The sequence below is a fragment of the Balaenoptera physalus genome, assembly GCF_965194825.1.
Source record: "Balaenoptera physalus genome assembly, chromosome: 20".
Lineage (NCBI taxonomy): Eukaryota > Metazoa > Chordata > Mammalia > Artiodactyla > Balaenopteridae > Balaenoptera > Balaenoptera physalus.
The window spans coordinates 36,120,548-36,138,927 of record NC_138901.1 but is presented as its reverse complement, the minus strand read 5'-3'; the positions used below and the strand labels follow the sequence as shown (position 1 = coordinate 36,138,927).

At 45.8% G+C, this 18,380-nt stretch overlaps 1 protein-coding gene across 3 annotated transcripts in view; it reads right to left on the bottom strand.

Annotated features, from left to right (window-relative positions):
* The window catches only part of HLF (HLF transcription factor, PAR bZIP family member), a 54,343-nt gene extending 36,609 nt beyond the window's left edge, over positions 1 to 17,734 (bottom strand). The window contains exons 1-2 of one of the 3 annotated variants that reach the window (XM_082440152.1): positions 16,157 to 17,734; positions 13,620 to 13,955 (exon numbers count right to left, since the gene is read on the bottom strand). In XM_082440152.1, the coding sequence (XP_082296278.1) occupies positions 13,620 to 13,955; positions 16,157 to 16,271 (451 nt within the window). In that variant the 5' untranslated portion in view covers positions 16,272 to 17,734. The remainder of the gene's footprint in view (positions 1 to 13,619; positions 13,956 to 16,156) is intronic. The other 2 variants (XM_082440153.1, XM_082440154.1) reach the window with 2 other exon arrangements.
* Positions 17,735 to 18,380: the final 646 nt, after the last annotated feature.

Below are 18,380 nucleotides of genomic sequence, written 5' to 3'. Positions count from 1 at the left end.
GGTCTACTTTGAAATTATTGCTGTGTGTTTTCCCCTCTTACCACTTAAAACCCAAAGTAAATAAAAACGCTAACACGATTTATACTTTGATTTGAATTTAGATTGGTCAATTTTCTAATTGACTATCTTATTTTATATTTATTTGTAAGTTAGAAAAACATAGATTATTCCCATCTTACAAATGAAGAAGTGAAGCCCAGAGAGGTTGACAACTTGCTTAAGGTAATTAACAGCATAGCTGAGACAATAAATTAGATCTGTTAGTGTACCTAAAGGAGCATCATGGGGCTTGAAAAGACTCGGCCCAGCAACTCGGAAATCTAAAAGTGAGACTCCAAAGATATGAACTACAAGTACATTCTTGTAGAAAGTGATGTTTAAATACCAGATTATCACTCTGAGTTAAAACTTACTGAGTGACAACTCTCCCAGGTCTGCTCACTGATTAGCCCATTTAATGGCATTTAACCTTCACGGCATTCCTACAAAATAGGCCGCTATGATCCAGACGAGGAAACAGGGCTCAGAATTTAAGTGACTTGCCCAGGGTATCATGGCTTCTCAGGCGACCTCTGACTCCAAATCTGATTTATAATAGTTTAGTGTCTAAAGGCTCCAACAAGAGTGTGCTGATGCTATTAAGACTGTGTTTCTCTGAATGTCTTTATCAAAGCTTGTTATTTCTGCCTTAAAATGATTTCATCCTGATCACCATGGTTTTTGGCCCCTGAGATGGGCCCACATTTATTTTTAAGCAGCTTGTAATCAGGATGGAAGGGCTGACGAAGAAAAGAGAAAACATGTTTTGGCAGTGGATCCTAAACAGCCAATCCTCTTGCGAGCAGACTAAATTCCAGGAACCAATTTCATTTCTTTTTTTAAATAATTAATTAATTAATTAATTAATTTTGGCTGTGTTGGGTCTTCATTGCTGCATGTGGGCTTTCTCTAGTTGCAGCGAGCGGGGGCTACTCTTCGTTGCTGTGCATGGGCCTCTCACTGCGGTGGCTTCTCTAGTTGTGGAGCATGGGCTCTAGGTGCACAGGCTTCAATAGTTGTGGCGTGAGGGCTCAGTAGTTGTGGCTCACGGGCTCTAGATCGCAGGCTCAGCATTTGTGGTGCATGCGCTTAGTTGCTCCACGGCATGTGGGATCTCCCCAGACCAGGGCTCGAACCCGTGTCCCCTGCAGTGGCAGGCGGGTTCTTAACAACTGTGCCACCAGGGAAGTCCCCCTATTTCATTTCTAATATGACTGACTTGATTTCCTACAACCTCTTACACTGAGTGCTTAGCAGCGTCCCAGCTTTAACACATAATGGGTATGGCTATGATTTCATACGCATTTAGCTCATTTAAACTTAGGAGCATTGTGCCTACTCTTTTATAAAAGCTCAGAGATATGTGATTGGATGTAAAAATATGCTGAGGGAGCTTTAGCTGAACTCAAACGCCCCTCACAAGAGGGAACGGTCTTGACTAGTTTGATGCTGATGTACTTTGTTATCCTTAAGGCAGGACTGTTGTACCTTTAAAAGGTTTATCCTGCCACACCCATATGTACACACTGTACTATATTAAGACCCATGCCAAGAACTCCACATCTCTGATCTGGTTGCAAAGCAAAGTTATATCAGGTTAATCCCAATTCTTAAATTAACTGACTACTAGCTTTCCCTTTTGTGTAAAAAACTATTTTCACACTTTTCTTCCAAATAATTTACTTCTGTTTTCTCAGTTTCCTCATGTTTCCATTGTACCTTGACAGAAGGGTCTATTTTTCCTCTCTGGAGACACCCCCTGCCAGGTTTTCGTCTTGTAGGGAGGGTTAAGAAAATGTTTGAGAGATTTGCACCAGGGGGAGCAGAAGGCTAGGGGGTTCGTTTCCGTGGAAACCCACGGTCCCGCCTCCCCGACTCAGCAGCCCATCACCCACAGCTAGGGGCATTGCCAGTCCTCCACTCCACCACCCAAAGGTGTCACCAAAAAAGGAAAAAGAAGAAACCCCAGTCACAAATCCTATAGCACGCTGGAAAAGCTTGAGAGCACTAACAGAAACGAATTAAGTCCCATTTCCTCCTTCACCCCCTTAAGGTTTTCCAGGAACAGAGTCAGAGGACGGTAAGGGGTGTGAAGATGAAAGACACAGCCCTTGCCCACGGAGCTATCCAAGGAAGCAGGCACTTACACTGTTACGGGATCACAAACGGGTTTTTTTTGGGGGGTGGGGTATATCTTCTCACAGATGTCAGTACCTAGAATGCTCCGGCTCTGCCTCTCCATCACCGTTTCTTCCCTACAATGACTCAAGGGGCAGAGAGCATTGCTACAACAATCATCGCTGGCCATCACTACTACAGCACAAGATTCGTTCCCACTTAAGTGTCCATAAGATGACAATGGAGGTAGGAAAAGAGAAAAATAGTAATCGTAGAATAAAAATGGGGCTTCCCTGGTGCGCAGTGGTTAAGAATCCGCCTGCCCATGCAGGGGACACGGCTTCGAGCCCTGGTCCAGGAAGATCCCACATGCCGCAGAGCAACTAAGCCCATGCGCCACAACTACTGAGCCCACGCTCTAGAGCCCGCGAGCCACAACTGCTGAGGCCTGTGCACCTAGAGCCCATGCTCCACAACAGGAGAAGCCACCGCAATAGGAAGCCCATGCACCGCAAGGAAGAGTAGCCCCTGCTCGCCACAACTAGAGAAAGCCCGCGCGCAGCAACGAGGACCCAACGTAGCCAAAGATAAATAAATAAATAAATGGATAAATATTTTTTAAAAAAGAAATAGAATCTCTAAAATAAAAAAATAAAAAAAAAAGAATACAAACGAAAGTGGTGAAAGCTTTCATTCAGATCGGCCGCTGTTCTAAGTGCTTCCCATAGAGCATCTCGTTTACTTGTCCAGGAATCAGCTGGAGCAGATACTGCCACCTCCACTTACAGAGGAGAAAACAAAGGCAGAAGAGTTAGAGAGCGGGTCAGTCTGGCTCTGAGAGCCAAGATCTAAGCCAAGGCTGGAATTTTAGCCACATTATGCTGCCCGTTGGTGAGGGGAAGGGAAGAATGAGAGGAGGCTGCCCTAGGAGATGATTATTTCATTAGTTAAATTCGAGAGAAAACCACCATCCTTGCGGATTGGTCTATGACATCCCCTCTGACAGTACATAAATGAACAAAAACGCTCTTTCGTTTCCATATATTTCCTTATATGAAAATCTAAGTTTAAAAATATGAAAATTTAGTGGGTGGAGACAAGTGGGGGAGAAGGGCAGACAGAGAAAAACCACAACAATTTGGTGGGAACACTAATCCGAATTACTGAAACGTCTAACTGACAGAAATTCTTTTGCTCCTCGCTAATATACGCTGTGATTAAGAACATCAATGTATATACATGCAGCTAATGTCTTTAAAGCCTACTTTGTACTCAAATAAGTGCCTCCTAAAATTATATTTGCATAATTAATGTGTTTGGCAATATCTCTATAAAGAAGACAAAGATACCAATTTCAGTTTAATCAGTGTAAGACCAAATGATCACAAAATCTGAGTCAATGCAATGTTATTGCCAGGTAAGCTTGAGGGTAAAAAGAGAAATAAGTAGACTATAAGTAAACTCAAATTGCTTCTTTATACCTAACTTTTGTAATACTGAGACTTCCTGTCTTTTGCCTTTAAACATCTAAGGAATCCAATAACTAAATATCACTCAATGCCCTGTTATATTTGGGGCAATTTCATTTACAATGCTACAAAATATTTTTGACATGAATGAATATAAATATTATTTTAAAAATCATTCATGTGTTACTGGCCATTTGAAATAAACATACTTTAGATTCTATGAGAAAAAAAGGCATCCAACTCCCCTGGGAAAGTGTATTAGTAAAAAGAAATCAACTGTAATGAAATGAATTCTGTGAAATTCCTATTGTCAGTTCTACAAATTTTCCTTTTCTAGCCTCAGAAACTCCATCAAGGCTTTATTTCTATCTTTACATTTTATATTATTTACTCTTTCCTCTATAAATCTTTCAGTGGCATTTGGTCTCTAAAAGCAGTATTATTCCAACTGGATATGACATCTCCATCCTATTTTTAAAGTTTTCTCTGGTAAAAGCCTCCATAATCTCCTTCAGTGATACTAAGCCCACAACACAATGAATCCATTCTAAGGTGAACTAAGTCTTCTGATCAATCCTTTGGGCAGATGGAGTTTGACTCTTTGCCACTCTCCTTAGAAGAACTCTTCCTACCTTGGGGTACTGAGATCTCTATTGTGGGCAATCTGATTACTGCCTATCTAGATGATCTTGTTCATCTGGTTTACAGCCTTGATTCCCATTGGTCAGGGCCTGGTGGCATCCTTCCCCAAACAAACCTTCATTTTACCCATTCAATTCAATTCAAGAGGCATTTATTGTGCATGAATGGACAGCCTCACTTAACTCTTTCCATTAAGTGCAAAAACACTTACAGAGCAGCAGTGAGGCTTTCCTTCTCTGCTCCACTATCCATGCTTGGGTTCCACAGCAAGGACATCAAAGCAGACTGTTACCCAGAGCTAATTACAAAAGAAAGCACTGCTCTTTCCCACTCAAGGAGTTTCTGCCAAAGCACTTTCTTCTGCTGAACCATTTATGCAATCTCACTTTCTAAGAGAACATTTTGTCACAGATGATGTAATGTTGTAGCTCCCTGGAGCACACTTCTGCAGCATGCACTCACTGTTTTTAGGAATCTAGGGTCTCCCAGGCAAGATTTGAGAGGGAAAGGGGTTTAATTAGCCACAAGCCATCTCTCGTTACAAGACCCTAAATTCCAAAGCATTCTTCCAAAAATCATTCATAAAAAAAAAAAAAAATCCTAGATTAAACTTCTAAAACCAAAACTTTTAGGAGATCTGTGTGACAGTGGAACTGTATAATTTTTCAGGACAGAAAATGAGACTGGATTCCCATTATGAGCTGGATGGTTAGGGACTTGAGACAGTAACAATACTTGCTAAAGTCAGAAAAGAAGGAAAACAAACATTTTAGGAATTTTCACATTAAGTCACGGAGTGTATATCCACCAGAAGCCAATTTGACAGAAACGAGTACTGAATAGGTTTTCCCCAACAGATGCCTGATTTTGCCAACACTCCTGTAATTGTCTATTGTACATAGCTGGAGGTGCAATTGCACACATTGACTGTTTTGGTTTTTTTTTCTTTTACTTAAGGGAACTGCTTTGGGTTAGGGCAACTCCTCCTTATTTCTGTCATGTTGGCTTGATCTCAGAGAACACTTCAGGGGTACCTGAGTGAGTTACTTCGTGCAGGTGCCATTCAGCAGCTCCCATCGCTCCCCCAGAGCCTGTCTGCTCCCACAAAGTCTCTTTCCTCCAGCAGCACCCCCCAACCCCAGCCACCAGATCTCTGCATGATGTGCAGCTAATTCCGGCTTCAGGGAAGAAGAGAGCCACAAATACAAGGTCAGGACTCAAGAATACAAAACTGTAATAAGGACTCCTTTGTCTCTCAGGAGTAAAATTACTAAGCTGGCCAAACACTTGCCTAAGTGTTTTCAGCCTGATATTACCGCTGCAGGTAATCCTTATAATCAAGTACTATTTGTATCACCGAAGCCTTCCTTCTTTCTCTCTCTCACATACACGTATACACACACGCAAAGAAAAACAAAAACCTACACTTATAGAAATAGGTTTAACATACTTGTTTGCAAACCCAGTAAGCTTTATAACAGAGGCATTGTAAAGTCATGAATATTAATGGATTGGGCTTATTAAAATCTATTTTTCTACTCCTATGAGATCAGGCCTGCTTTTGGACTTTTAAATTCTGAATCATTCAAATCCCTCAAACTATTTTCTTGCCAAAGAGTGTTTCCCCCAATTGCCAAAATTATGGGCTTCATAAGTGAAACTTAAACCCTGTGTTTTTGAATTACTTTCTCTAGATCATTAGAACATTGTGTTTTGAAAAGCTGTTTTATGTTCAAGGGAGAGTATTTATTTTCAAAATAACAAAAATAAGGAAGTCCTGGTTTGCCAGAGGAAACTATTGTGAAGTATCTAAAAATGTTTCATATCCAACCTTGAACCCAAGAGGAAACGTCCACATGCCACTTCCTTGCTCAAAAACCTTCAATGGCTCCCCACTGCCTCCTGGATCAAGTTCAAGCTCGGTAGCCTGGCATGCATGAAGCTGCCAGCCTGGCTGGCACCTGCCTCTCCAGCCTCACACTCCTGCCTCCTTCATATGAATTTTCTGCACCAGCCAAACTGGATCCACAGCTTGTTCCCTAAACACCCGTGGGCATCCCTGCCTCCACGTTCTGCCACTCACCATCCTGGCTCCTCCACCACTCACTCAGAGGCCCAACACAAGGTCCAACTCCTGCAAGAAGCTTCGCCCCAGGCCCTCTTGCCCCAGGCACTGACTGCTTCCTGTGAAGCCTGGCAGCCCTCACCGTCTGCACTGCTCCCTTATTAATTTTCAAATGTTTTACTCACTTTCTTGCTTACTCTTTCACCCTCCTCTTTTCAATAGATATTGGAGGCTTCTATGTACACATCACTTGGCACTGAGAACATGCAAGCTTGTCCTGTCACTCATCTTTTTACCTACAAGTTCTATCTTCCCTACTAAACTGCCATCTCCTTGAGACCAGCAGCCAAGTCACACCCTTGTCTGTCTTCCCCAGGGGGCAGCACAAAGCCAAAGCTGATGCTATTGCTGGGGACCGTCTTCATGGCTCCCCACCCCGCCAGCTTCCTCTGCGGCTTTCTCATCTTCATACCACTGACTGCAGGAAAGTAACAGTATGGATCTGGGGTAAGGGTTGGCCAACTAGGGGAGGTACCGTGCTGGCCCTTCATGCACATGAGAAAGCTCACATCAACCCAACCAAGATGCTACTTTGAAGATGAGAAAATAAATGTGTGGAAAGAGAAAGATTTATCCATTAAAGGACCATTGGGGGGAAGGAGGAATTATTATTCTGGAATGCTAATGTAAAGTCTTACTTGTAAGCAGGAGGATGAACTAGACTCCTCTCCTCTCCCAGCACCCTAACACGCCTTTATGGTTCCTTTACCCCTGAGGTCACTGTATTTCCTTCAAGCATAATTACTGCCTACTAGTAAAAATTCACAATAGTAACAACAATTGATTGACTGATTTACTAGCCATATATGTCATGGAGAAATCCTCTACTCAAGAACTTCTTTGAACTGCATTGTGCTTGTTTGATTTTTTTAATCTCATGAACAAGGAGGACTGAATAAAGGTTACAGTTAGCTACCCAAGGCTACTTAAAACTCAGAGGCGAAGAGAGGGGAGAGCAAGACTCGGCAGAGAAGCAGAGGAGGAATTCCAACTCCAGAGGCCTTAACTGGCTAGGAAGGGAAAAGTATGGAGACTGCCTAGGAGACCAGTGTGAGGTCCTCCTATGAGAAATGAGATCAGATGGGAATGAGAAAGCCACTCGGAGCAGCTGTTATTGGGCGTTGCTGTGTGCCCGTTACTGTGCCAAGTATTCTCCATATGAACTTCAACAATCCTAGGAGGCAGGTCCAGGGATTACTCCGAAGTTCCAGGTGGGAAGTCCGAAGCTCAGATCATTTGAAGGACCTGCCTGAGATCGTGAGCAGGCATGGCAGGGATGGGATTTACACAAGGTGTGTTTGTTTATCGGATCGTATGCCCTAAAACACTGCTATACTGCCTGGATGGATCTGTGTCTTTTCAAACACAGGTCATTCTGATGGACATTTGAATGGTGAGCCAGCAGGCATCTAGGTCTGCAGCACATTTCAGTTTATTCCAAAACAGTGGTTTAGTGGTTTCAGGTTAAGACATTTGCTGCGGGGACACCAAATATTATAATAAAGGAAGACATTAGATGGGACCAATACTCTCAATCATTCCCTTACAGAATCAAATACAGGCCCTGTACCTCCCCGTCCCTCTCTCATGTATTCTTTTCCAATGTTTTTTTCAATCTCATTACTTCCCCTACTACCTTCCCTCTTTCCTCCATTTCCACTGCTGAGACATAAAAAATGATTCCTGGGTAAAAGTGATTAGTGCCGGTTGGAAAGGAGGTTTCTGAGAAACCTAATAAGTCACCGCTGTCTCTCACCCTCTGGCTCTCTACACCAGGACGTTATCACAGCTCCTTTCTTCGCACCCACACCCCCACCCCCTTCCTTCTCCTCTATCGAGCTCTGTCTTGATGTTGCTATTTTTCTAGTCTGGTAGACACAGCGCTGAACTGCAAAGACTCTGGCAAGCCCCCTGGCAGGCGCTGGCCTGCAGGAATCCCACCTCCTGTAGCAGCGCAGAGAACACAGCGCCTCTGGGCAGACAGGCAGGAGAGAGGGCCGCATTTGGGGTCTGGCTAGAATGTGGGGCAGAGCAGGTTTCCCTGGCATGGGAACGGCCCTCCAGAGCTCAGCTCTCTCATGCCAGGGTCAGGATTACAATTCCTCGCTGGCACTCGCTGTAGTTCGCCTGGGAAGGGAAGCGAGAGTCGGGGCGGGAGGGTGGCAGGCAGCCAGCGCGCCACCCAGAGCTGGGTGAGCTCCACAGGGCACAGCCACGTGCCTGGAGCACACGGTCATGCAGGCAGGCAGCCAGGGTGCCCGGGGCTCGCACGAGACCTGGGGGCTGGGCACCCAGTGAGCGGCTGTTTCCACACTGGAGGAACAGGAGTTGCTAACCCAGAAGCGCAGCTGCTGGGGTAACATCAGGGAAGTGGCTCGTCCCAACCCAGAACAAAGCAGAAAAGTCAGGCAGGCTGTATGGAATAGGGCCTGGGCATGCTGGGGAAAAAAAAAAAAAAAAAAACACATGTCCTATTTTTGCAGAGGGAAGGGCACTGGATGAAACAAATCCCTAAATGGAGAACGGGTTTGGGAATAAGCCATTCCTTTCCCTGCTTGCAAGCCACGACATCATTCTAGCTCCAGGCTCTGAGTACGCATGTGCCACACACCCTGCTAAAACCCCACAAAAGGGGGACTATTTACAGTGTCCATTCTACTGATGAGAAAACCAAGGCTTAAAGAGGTCAAGGAATCGACCTCTGGTTACAAATCCAGGATGTGAACCCAAGTCCCTGGGCCCAGAGCTGATACTCTTAAGCACCCAGTCACCCTTGCTGTCCATACCTGTCTGGGAATACCTTTTGCCAGAAGGCTAGGATCCACTGTCCTGGGAATGTTTCACACGACAAAGCCAAGAGAACACGGCAGGCCTGTCCTCTATAAGGTGTGGTGGAGAAGACAAACCCTTACAAGAAACAGAAAAAAGTCTGCCTGCTTCCAGAACAAAGCTGTATCTCTCCCCTCGTGATCTCCTTGATCCTGATGAATGAAAAGCACTTCCAAGATATACTTGGGGCGCAGTGCATCTCAACTCAATCAGGGCGCTCCCAATCTGCAGATTTATCAACATGCTGGAAGGGACAATATATGAACTGCATGCCCTGAAGGGGAGGGAGAAACTGAAGCTTCATCTCATGATGCTGGAAAAACCAAAAGAAGCCTGTTGCCTAAGCAGGACTCTCATAATCCCAGAACCACCAGCACAGAACTCCCCTCCATCATTGTTCAGATCCCAGAGCCAGCATCTTCCTTCCATGTGAAAAGCTCATTACAAGGCAAGGTCAGCAATTCCAGGACACGGATTCCATCCTGCAAAGGTACCATGGGGTCTCCCCTACCTCCTCACTCTCCTTGGGCCACCCATTCATGCCCTCCTCTTCCCACTCACCACCACATGTAAGGGTTTTCACTTCACTCCATAACCAGCCTTCATCACAACCTAGGCTCTGTGCTCAGAACTGGAAAGACAGGCTTCGTAATTCTCAGCTGAATATGGGTCTAAAGTGGTAGGACACCCCCAAGCTATTCAAAGAAAAACCACCAGAGGAAACAATTTCAAATCTGGCTTTACAAGCATGTGATTTAAAAATAACTCTGCCTTTGTCTGCTATAGATGACTTCCCTAAAGGGACTGCTGTCCTTAAAGCAATCGCTCAATTCTCAGGGCAAACTGATTCTTATTTTTCCAGTATGTAGCACATAGCTCCAGGAAAGCACTCCCGGGTACCACCTCTGATAGCATCTGACATGCAAACATCGAAGTGGTCAGGATGATTTCCTGCCATCTCTGCTGGCCTGGGAAAGTCCAGGAAACTGCATCTCAGGTGACTGAGAAGCCCGTGCAGGTGGCTATAGCATCCAGGAACCACCACTCTTCCTTCATTAAGATGTCACCCCAGAAAGCTTAGCAATAACCCCATAGCCACAGGAGGTTTCAATGGATCCCTGGGTCATTTCTTCAAGGAAAATTGTATTCAGATATTTAATTCATTCTTTGATCAGATAGCTAGACAGAGGAATAAGGATGAGTACATAAAACAGGAAAGGGGTTGGAGGGCAGTCAGGGTAAACAGTAAGAGAATTCACAAGAACGCTCACCTTGTCATTCCAAGACACGCTTGGGGTAAACCTAGAAATGCATAATTTGTCACCTCACGGCTTCATTTCCTTTCAACCACACAGGCAGCACTAATGGCACAATGTTACTGAGTGTAACTCAAAAGATGCATGCTGAGCAGAGAGCAGAAAACAAATGTTTAATAAAATTGCTTTGCAATTATCTCCTGATTAGTCTGATGTCTCAGTTTTACCAACTAAAAGTGTATAAGTATACTCTTATTAACATTATATTTCTTCTTGGCAACTTAAGGTCTCCTGACCTTCTCAAAAGTTTTGCCATAAAGCATTACAGGAGGTAAAAAGCATCCATGTGTGTGACAGGACCCCGAATTAAGCCCAGATTTTGTCATTCAAATCAAAAGTCAAGATCAGTAGTTCTCAACGGGGGTGATTTTGCCCTCAGGGGACATTTGGCAGTAACTGGAGACATTTTTACTTGTCACAGGTTGTGGGAGGGGGTGGTTTTACTGCCTTCTGGAGGATAGAGGCCAGGGATGCCCTTAAACATCCTACAATGCACAGAACAGTCCTAACAACAGAGACTTACCTGAAACGTCAACAGTGCCAAAGCGGAGAAATCTTGCTCTAGACTGAAATTCTACAATTCCCAGAATGTTCACAGCTACATCTGTGCTCTTCCCTTCTGAGGACTTATTTTCCTCAAGATTAACTTGGTATTTCTATTCTGGTCACCACTGTGATTACAGAGAATAATCAATAACTTCCTCCTTTTTTCAGGTTTGCTTGTGATATACCACCCAACAATTCCACATTCCCTAGAATTTTACTTTGCATTATCACCTTTATAATGATCACCACTGTAAGAAAAGCAGTGTTATTTTACCTGCATTTGGTATTTTAAGAAGAGCTCTAACATCTTTTCCTTTTTTGTCAGGACTATCACTGAGTTTAAATGAATTCAAGAGTATTATTTTGAAGTGTGTTTCCATTATGAAAAAAGACATTTAAATGAAGAGCTTATATCTAGATGCCAGTGCCCCCTTGGATCCTAGTGCCTTTTAATTCCATAACCTAACAAAACGATAGCCACTGAAACTGAGCAGTCCTTTGTTATGGATTGCAAACCTGATTCGGGCATCAGAAGTTTCTGAAAGTCATTAATTAATACTGACTCTGTGAGCCCTGACAAATGACTTTTAAGGAAGCTTCAAACTCCAAAACCCCAATTCTTGATTTTTCAGTAGAAACCTAAGGGTGGGGTCCCAATATCTGCATTTCTCTTGGGAAAAAATACAGAGTTTCTAACATGGCACATATCCTGTACGTGACAGAAAACTGAGAAATACTTGTCAACTGATTATAAGTGTTAGGCTTAGAATACCCCAAGTCAAAAACTACTGCTCAAAATCTCCTGACATTTCTCTCCAGAATAAAGGGTTATATACTGTACCTAATTACTTTATGAAGGTATTTCAGAAGACAGAAATTGGAATAAATGATGAAAGTTGACACAGAATAATGATCGTAACTGCTCTCATTAAAAAATAACTAGTGCTAGTCATGACGCTTTATACATACTGTCTCTAATTTTCACAATAGTCCAATCAAATAGAAATTATACCCTCCTACACAAAGGGAAACTGAGGCCCAGAAAGACTGCATCACTTTGTAAGGTCACACGGCTACGAAGTGGTCAGTCTCATTCTGCAGAGAAGATGACTGAGGCATAACTGCGCCTTCTCACTGGGGCTCTGTCCCCTTCCTCCCGGTTGTTTTCTCACTCTGAATGGTTATTTATTTTGTTGTCTGTTCCTGGGAAAACAGCCTGTATGTCCTAAGTAACAGGGGCTCAGGGTCACATAAAGGAGGGTTTCCCTAAGCTCCTGTGGCCTTCTGAGGTGGTCAGAGGCTAAGACTTAAAGCCATTCCAGCCAGTAGCCTTGAAGTTATAATTCAAAGTGGGTTTTGGAGAAGGGGCAGCACAGAGAGATTTGATGGGAGAGCTTCAACTCCAACACTAACATTTCAAGGCAGGGGCGTTCTCTTCCTCCTCCGCACCGTTTCCTTTCATTTTAATCTCGCTCTGTGTGTCACAGAAATTCTACACGAGTTGAGGACATAGACTTCAGGAATGATCTCTAGCACAAGTCTCCCATTGTCCTGCTTTCTGTCCTCCCCGCAGCTAAGGCCCTCGGCTCAGCGACCTTCCTGACAATTTATCTGGCTGCATCTTTGTTCCTGGTTACCTGCGCTCGTGAAATGGCCTTTCTTCCTGTTCATTTTGTACGACAGGGTGCTAAAGGCATGAAGACAGAGCTTCCTCAACTTGTGTTTATATCTGAGCATTTGGCGGTGGGTTTTGAAGTACTGGTCATTTCAGGTAACGTTTTTGTGTAATATTTCAACACCATTTAAAGCCAGCCTTGTGGCCTTGTGGGTTTTGATAAAAGTGGATTACGTGTGGTGAACAGATGAAAATGAAAAAAAAAATAAGAACAATTTGGTTTATAGGAATAGGGAAAAGAGAGAGACGGGATCTGATGCTGAAGAAGGCTAAGCCACGCTTAATATGAGAGCTGCTTTTAGATTTAGTTTCTCAATCGACGACAACACAAGATGAAATGGATGGAAAAGCTATCTGTCCCACACCCCTGACTCACATTTTTTTCCTTTGGGCCAGAGAACAATGCATATAGGTAAACCACAGCCTTATAGACAGTCTACCCAAATCATTCAGCAAGGTCCTATTTTCTGTGTATTTGGGGAATGAGGAAAAGAGACAGAAGATGAGATGGATGCCTAAATTATCCAAATCATTAACTGTAGGTTGATATTTCTTAAACTGCAGTCTTTGGATCAGCTGCATTAGAATCCCCCAGGGAGCCGGTTAAAAATGCATATTCCTGGGCCTCATCCAGACCTGAAAAATCAGAATTTCCGGGGGTAGGTTCCATAGAATCTGCCTTCAGCTGACTCTCCAGATGATATGCTCATTGAAGTGGGACAACCACTACAATGAAATACAAGAGTCCACTTTTCAAGTGTGCTAAAGCACCCCTGATCATTAAGACGTTTATATCACCCCCACCCTCTCCCTCCTTCCCCCTCCTCCCCACCTGAAGGGAGAACCTTCTGAGAGTTTACCTGGTCTGATGGGGCTCTGCATACAGTTTGGGGATGGGATGCCAGGGTGAATGGGTGCAGAGGTCCGACTGCTGAGATCCATGACGGAGGGGGCAGCTGAGGAAGCCGGCTGCAGCCCGGGAGGGTGAGGGCTGTGGTCATGCTGAGACGGGCTGGGGGGAATGCCATTTTCCGACAAAAACTCCTCCAGGTCCATGTATTCCAACTGGAAAGTATCTCCGTCATAGGGAAGGGTTTTGTCCCATAAGGTGGGTCCCAAGAATGCTGACTGGGGGACCGTCGGGCTATTACTCTCATCATCCAGCTTCTTTTCCTTGTCTTTATCTTTACTAAATGCTGCAAAAAGGGGGGGGGGAGGAAATTGGAGTTTAAAAAAGAAACTGAATAAGTCTTGCTTTTTTAATCACTCCTCCTGGCTTCTGCTACAAAACTACTTCCCACAAATGCCGGAGTTCTCCTCTAGCTGCTGGTTCTTGTGGATCTAGAGTTAAAAGTTCAGGCAGGACATGGATCTCTGCCTGTTTTTCAACATCTTCCTATTTACTTTGGAGAGAAAGCACTAGTCCTCGGGACAGGGCTGGAGACTGATCTGGGATATAAACAAGACAGCACAGGATTCAGTGCATTATTTGAGGAGACAATAATTTAAATCTACAGTGGTAAAATAACACCTGCAATTACATACAACTGCTGTGATTTTTAAGAAAACAGCCAATAACCAGGCATGATTTATCCTCCAGAAAATTCATTACAGTAACAATATGAGGTCATTCAGATTTAGAAAGCCAGTGCATTCATAATTCTAATTTTGGTAAAGCAGGGACTCTCCACCCTTCTTTGATACCATGTACTGAGCACCTACTAACATCCCTGGTTCTTTCCATAAATTTTTCCCCAAAAAAATCTCATAATAAACTTGCAAATAGCGACGATCCCCATTCACAGTGAAGTAATGGAGGCTCTGAGACTTAACAGGAGCTTGACCAATGCCTCACATTGCAGAGAGGAAAGCTGAGAACTGCCTAGCCCACATGTGTTTGCTTCTAAAGCCACTGAGGTACGTTGTATTTTACAAAAGGAGTTTTTTGTTTTGGTTTGGTTTTAAATACAAAGTGTTTTCTTCCTCCTCTTCCCCAAACACTGAAGTATGATCCAACTCAAAAATTATACACGTATGCAACCTGTCAAAAGCACAAATATCAGAAAAGGTGGTTCCCCTGTATACCTGTGATGGAGGTGTGCAGCTGCTTTCTACCTGGAAGTATCACTCACCCCATTAGGTCTTTAACCAGCGCTCTGGATTTGGACAAGTCTAGTGCAGGTGGCATCTGGGACAAGTCCCAGGTGCAGGTGGCATCTGGGATTAAGCAATTTGGCTTCTGAGCTTCTTCCTCACAGAAACACAGTCTCCACCGCCATTCATTCTCATCCTCTATGGTCTCAGCTCCCAAGAATCTGACTTTAAAACACCCACAGATGCAAAAGGCTGCAGGCAGCACCTTCCTCCCAAGTGCTCCTCCTTAAAGGGGAGTTAAGAGGGAAGCTATGTTCTGCAGACGGTGAACCAAACCCCTCAACTCTTGTAATGCAACAGGTTGCCCTAGGAAAGAAGATGCGAGTAATCCCGGGCTACTTGTAGCCAAATGATCTTTCAAGACTTTACACTCTGAGCCGCACGGTTCACCGCACGGTTCATATCTGCTACTGTGATATCGAAGGCATGAAACCCAAACGACAAATCCCTGGCGGCACCAGCTGGGTTCGGCGCCTCCTCGCACGACCCCTCCTGGCCCGCTCCAACCAAGGTTGCCTGGGGAAGGTTTGGGACTTACCAAGAAAAGGCTCAAGCCAGAGAAGGCTCCTGCGCGGTTACACGTGAGCCTGCTCCGCTCTCCCCTCCCACCAGGAAAAGTGCACTGGGAAGGTGGCAGCGCTGGGGGCGTGCGCGGCATCCCGCCCAGAGACCACTCCCCCAGCCAACCCCAGCACCCCCCCACCCCCCCTTTCTGAAGCACCCAGCCCGGGAGAACAGGCGTCTCCGCTCTCACCTCGGGAGTTCCAAACACTTAACAACTAACAGCAGCGATAAGCAGGATCCCAATACACAGGCTCCGCAGTGGGACCCCCGACTCGAGCCCCCACCCGCGTGGAAGCCGGCCCTGTGGTTTCTCTCCCCAGCCCGCGCTGCTCTGCCTGCCTGCAGGCGGTTTCACTCTGTGTGCGGGTGAACCTCAATCTAGGGAACACTGACCTGTCAAGTTCTATCTCCCACCTGCGCCGCCCGAGCGGGACCCGGGAAGGCCCGGCCGGGTCCCCAACGCTATTTTAAACGTTGCTCAGCGAGGGGGTCCCCTCCCCTTTTTGAGGAGGAGGGGTGGGGCGATAGGTGAGCTCCTCGATTTCATCAAAGCAAGGCCGGGGTGCCGGGGGCAGGGATGGAGGGGTATGGATGCTCCAGAGGGGGTGCCCGGCCCAGGAGGGGGCCCCGGAAGCGTTGTTCCTTCCCAGAGCGGGGCAGCCAGGAGGGCAGCGCTCACCGTCTTCGTGATGAAGGGGGAGCTTCAGCGGGTTCTCCAGCAAGGACCTGAGCACGCCGTAGGGAGGCGGGATAAAGGTGGGATTCAGTGGGAGCGGTCGGGACATTTTCTCCATCGCGATGCACTCAAATTTTTTTTTTCTTAAAAAAACAAAAACAACCCCAACCTCCTCCCAAAATGTTGCTGAGCTTTTTCCTCCGTCCTTTGCCAAAAGTTCTCGCTTTCAAGGCGGTGGAGACAGGGAAGAAAAAAAAATTACTTATGTCTTTATAAATACATCTGCGTAAAAATATAAAAACAAAAAACTTTCGGGTTCCCAGTGCAGTCCCCAGAGAGTGCGCCAAGTGCCCGCGGGCTCCTCCACGACGTGCAGGATGCTCTCACTTGCCTCGAACCCCTCGTCTTGTTAAATGTTCAAAATTGCGAAAAGGAAAGAAAAAATATGCAGACGGCTGCAGAGGGCGGAAGGCACCGCACCGCCCGGCCGCGTCGCGCGAGCTCAGAGGCCGCGGGCCGTCCGACCCCACCCCCCTCCCCGAGCCGGCGGCCGCTGCTCCCCCGCGCTCCGCTGCCCCGCAGCGCCGGGCTCAGCGCATCCGGCCGCCCATGTGCCGCGGCCTGACAAGAGTGACGTCAGGGCCCGCACCGCGCGCCGATAGGCGTGCGGGGGCGGGGCCCCACGCGGGCCCGCCCGCCCGCCGTTGCGTGTTTAGCGTCGTCGCGCGCGCCAATTTTCTGGGACCGTGCGGCTCTGGCGGGCTGCAAAGAGACAGGCGTTAGGGCGTCAGGTCCCCTGGGCCACCGACCCGGGCTGATAATCTAACTTTTTCAGAGTAAGAAGAGGAATGAGAAATTTATCTGAGTAGTTTTCAACCTGGGAATAATCTAGGGAGTTAAAAAAAAAAAAAAATTCAGATGCCCAGGCCGCATCCTAGATCAATTAAATCAGACCTCTGGGCTGACATCCAGGCAACATTAGTTTTTAAAGCTCCCGGAGTGGTTTTAAGGAGCAGCCAAGTTCGACAATGATTGGTTTAGATCGACTTGAAAATACCCTTCTAAATATTTCTCCCGGCGCCAGCCAAGCTTAGCACCCTCTCTTGCCCCGTACTTGCTAGAAGTTCTAATGAGTTACAAAAAACAGAGAGGGGGACGACAGAGACTCTTTGTGAACTGTTTCCCACGCTTTGAAGGGTGTATTCATAGGGATAAACTTTGGCCTGAAGTTGAGTGAGGACAGGAGAGCGACACAGGGAATGGTATTTCAGGAGTATTTGCTCTAGGAGAGAACATATGACTGTGCCTGGGTTACGAGATCTGCACGGTAATTAAAATAATTTTGTAAAGTTTCCCTTAAAGTGGTATAGGCGTTCAGGACCATCGCAGCGGCTGCAGCTTTGCCAGTTTGTTCGCAGGGCGCTGGTGGTCGCTGAGCACTGCGTGCAACCGGGTGTGGGTTGGGTGGGAGCGCTGGCATCCAGGCTTGGAGAGCTCGCAGCAGGCATCGGGGTCTTCCACCCCGCCTACGTCTCCTCGCTAAGATTAGGGTACCATCATCTGGGGAATGTACTGAAAGAAGGAATGGGCACAAATTAAAGAAAATATTCTTTCAATGAGGCAGAAAGGCCTCTGTAAAGATTGCCTCTGAGGTGGGATACGCTGGAGTCTCATTTGCTCTTCCCTGGAGCCCCCGATGGCATCTGGAAGCCAGGAGACCAGGTGCAGGGTGCCCCTGGCAGGGTGACTTCTGGCAAGTGCCTTTCCCTCTTTGAGCTGCAGTTTCCTCGTAAAAGGCATATGATCAAGTGACCTCTACATTTCTCCTCACTAGAAAATTATGACGAAAGATAAGGTACCGTTCTAAGTGAGATGGTGCTGTAATATTTCAGATTTCAACCAAATTCCAAAAACATCAGACTTTTAGCTAATGCCACATACATTTATTGAGCACCAACTGTATGCCAGGGACTATGCTGGAACTGGGGAGAAAAAGATGAATAAGACATATCTAACCCTCAAGGAAGTTTAGTTTCGGGCCTGGCCATATATGCGCCTTATAAGATTGTCTTAAATGAGCAAAAATGGATAGATGGAAGTGACATCTCCAAACAAATCACTCAAAAACCTACTGGCTTAAAAGAACAACCATTTTATTTTCTCTCATCATCTTGCAATCTGGCCTAGGCTCAGCTGGGACTCTGAGATGGCCAGCCTTCTCTTCCTC